Source organism: Fibroporia radiculosa (genome assembly GCF_000313525.1).
Source record: "Fibroporia radiculosa TFFH 294 genomic supercontigs, scaffold4963, whole genome shotgun sequence".
NCBI classification, from domain to species: Eukaryota; Fungi; Basidiomycota; class Agaricomycetes; order Polyporales; family Fibroporiaceae; genus Fibroporia; species Fibroporia radiculosa.
Genome location: NW_012133728.1, coordinates 363 through 3452, shown reverse-complemented (window position 1 = coordinate 3452; position 3090 = coordinate 363). Strand labels below are relative to the sequence as shown.

The window sequence follows — 3090 nt, the reverse complement described above, 5'->3', positions numbered from 1 at the left end:
TCCTGGACGTAAATGGGGTTGTAACGTCAAGAAATACCGCATGAGGGGCTGTGAGATGACCTGACATAGATTGAGGACGGACCAAGCAGCTCTGATGTTTGAAGAAATGCATGCAGAAGGCTTGCACTGCACTGGACATGTCCGCGCTGCGAGGTTCGCAGAGAAAAGTCTGTATCCAAGGATGCGATATCTGGGCGTTGTCTATAAAATTCATGCCCAGCATATGACCGTTGTCCGTAAGCTGACCTGACGGGGTGCATCCTATGGGTGCGAGCATGAAGGATGATGAAGCACACACACCACCAGGTGAGACTTTGCTGTAGGCTTTGATAGCAAGCTGGTATCATCCAACTTGAGTTGGTCTCGAGGTCCATAAGCCTGGTCAGGCCCCGGTTGCAGGTTGAGCGAGTTGGATCAAGCGATGTTAGAAGGCAACCAAAATCCCGCAGCCCTTGCTCGGTGATTGTGCAGAATCACCACAGGCTCGAGCTGATCTTCACTGCACCATCTGTCATTTTTCAGTCAGTCTAGTAAGCGTCTAAGCGTCCAATGAAACAACCTGAGGATAGAGATGCAGAGAGGATGAATGTGGGGTTGTTGAACTCAGTCGCGGCCTGTGCACGTGGGAAGCCCCATTGAACGGGTCGTTGCTCTGCCTCTGCTCCGCTTCTGCGTCCTATAGTACTCGAAATCTGCACGGTCTTGAGTTTGAACGACAAGGCGCTGCCCGCTTTCGGTCACAGCAGATGATTCATGATGAAGTTAGAACATACCTAGCGAAAGTGGCGCCCCAGAGCAAATACGTATGTGTCAGCACAAGGATTTTATAAGCAGGCAGGAGCAGCGACTAGTGCAGAGGGATTCTAGTTGTCCCATAGCTCACTTTGACTTTGAAAGCGTGAATTATGCGGTGTTTCAAGGTGTGTAGTGTGCTATGCTTCACGTCCGAGCCACAAGCTGAGATCCGAATACAGAGGCCTTTGCTGCCAGCAGTCGAAAGGCCCACGGTCATAACACATTTTTGCGTTCTAGGCTGTACATCCTGCGGCTGTCTCTGGCTGTAAGTATTGGGTAATCTTCTATGGTATGGATTCCTCGTGGATTCTGAAGCACCACAAGGTTGATATCATATACTCGACCATACGATGAAGAACTTTGCACTATTGGTTGCATATTCATATCATGGTTAGGAGTCGGGCAGGTCAGTTCCAATGCAAGCTTTTTGTGAGAACGAAGTGCTGCATATTGATATGTCGCTCACGGAGAAACTAGTCACGATGTTCTTTCCAGCGAGCGTGAGCTGAGAAGCTGTCACGAAGGTGATGCCCGAAACCACACTGAGCGCGTGTGATGAGGATAGATAACGGCTTGTCCTTCGACCACTTCCCCTACCCCCCTCTCCCTCAGCTCTGGTCTCATAATCTTGGGTCTCGTATAGCTCCTGGTGCGGCTGAGCGTTTTTAGACAAGGCGGGTTTCTCGCACGTCCAGTAGCAAAGTGTTTTGATCTTACTCATGATCGAAAACAGGTCGAACACGAGGACATTCACCGTCTGGTGTCGTCCGATTTGCATCGGACGTGGGCTATAGCTATGACGACGACCCGATTATCTGGCCTTTCTGTGATTGAAAGTCTTCAACACGGAAATAGGGCAATTCTGCCCAATGACAACGATGCAGAACAACTGATCTGTGTCATGCCTGGTCGCAAGGACCCTGACCTTCAAGTGGTGCGATTCTATTCTCGGACGGGCTTGGATACGTTATATGCTCATTATAATGTACAATCCGTGTGTAGGGTGCGCAGACGGGCGTGCAATTGCTTCCTGCTTTCGACGGTCATATGAGCAGTGTCTTTTCTGTGGCATTCTTGCCTGATGGACGACACATTGTGTCCGGATCTGACGACAACACAATCCGTGTGTGGGATGCGCAGACGGGCGTGCAATCGCACCCTGCCCTCGAAGGACATACGGGCGATGTCACGTCTCATCTGATTCCCCACTCTCAGCGTCTGTATCCAGGGCAGGACCATTGGATCTATGCGATGCACATAATTGTAAGTTCCATCATCTCTTTTATACGTGTGGTGATCTGAAACTACTTTGATGTGGGCGTTGTAGCGCCAGACAACAATTGTCACCTGCTTCCACTTCCTACTCGCTATTCTTCCCATCCCGCCCATGCTCTCAAAGATCCAGCTCGATTTTGGGAACAGTTTAAGCCACGGGCCCTTTTCCCTAATGAAGAGGGCTGGCTTGTGGGTCCCAAAGGCCGCCTTCTGTACTGGCTTCCTATCCATCTCATAAACCAGTCATGGATGTATGTTCCAAGGAATGTACTGGTGATACCCAACATTTGATTGCAGCTGGGCCTTAGTTAATTCGCCTACGGAGTCCTGTGGCACCATTGTTATGACTCTACTCGGCGTTAGCGCTATGTTTCTTTCAGGTAGTACTGGATGGGTGATGTGTTGTTACGATCACTGTCATGTTGTGCTTTGATTTGTGGATAGTAATGGCTCTCACTGGCATGTAGCTATGACATTGGGACATTCGGGACGTTATTCGCAATCTCTTGTACTTAATAGTAGGCACACGTAAGCTTCGGTGCGAGCTGACCGCCCAAGAAATAACACTACACTTTCAAACCAAGGCTGCAGACCGGTTTCGCCTTCATCACGAATCAAGGCCGTATTTGCACGTTTTCACGCCATTATTTCGACACGCAGTGACACGTCATACCACGGCTATATTCTCTTCATGGGTGGGCACAGGAGAGTCTTACATAGTACGAACAGGGTAGGTCACAGAAAAAGCTAGTCTGACCCCGCCAAAGTACACGACATGGGAAGTATGTGAAAAAGAGTCCAAGATCCCGACCAAGACCCAAATCGAAAGAACAAAATCTGCGGGTGTTGACAAAATATATGAAATTAGAGTACAGATGCGTACCACTGTTAAAAATGATTATGATGTAGATTTACCACTAAGATCAGCTGGGGCTGGAGAGGGCCCCGGAGGACTTTGAGGGTTGAAGGTTTACAAGCAATCCACACTTGGTACCAAGTACGCATTGAAATTTGAGAAAT

General features: G+C 49.1%; 1 protein-coding gene across 1 annotated transcript; it reads left to right on the top strand.

Annotated features, from left to right (window-relative positions):
- Positions 1-1591: 1591 nt before the first annotated feature.
- FIBRA_08932 (uncharacterized protein) lies at positions 1592-2308 on the top strand (the record flags this gene model as incomplete). The annotated part of the gene is made up of 3 exons (XM_012330542.1): positions 1592-1729; positions 1798-2058; positions 2123-2308. The coding sequence occupies 3 exons, from the start codon at positions 1592-1594 to the stop codon at positions 2306-2308; spliced, it is 585 nt and encodes a 194-aa protein (XP_012185932.1).
- Between the last annotated feature and the right edge of the window lie 782 nt (positions 2309-3090).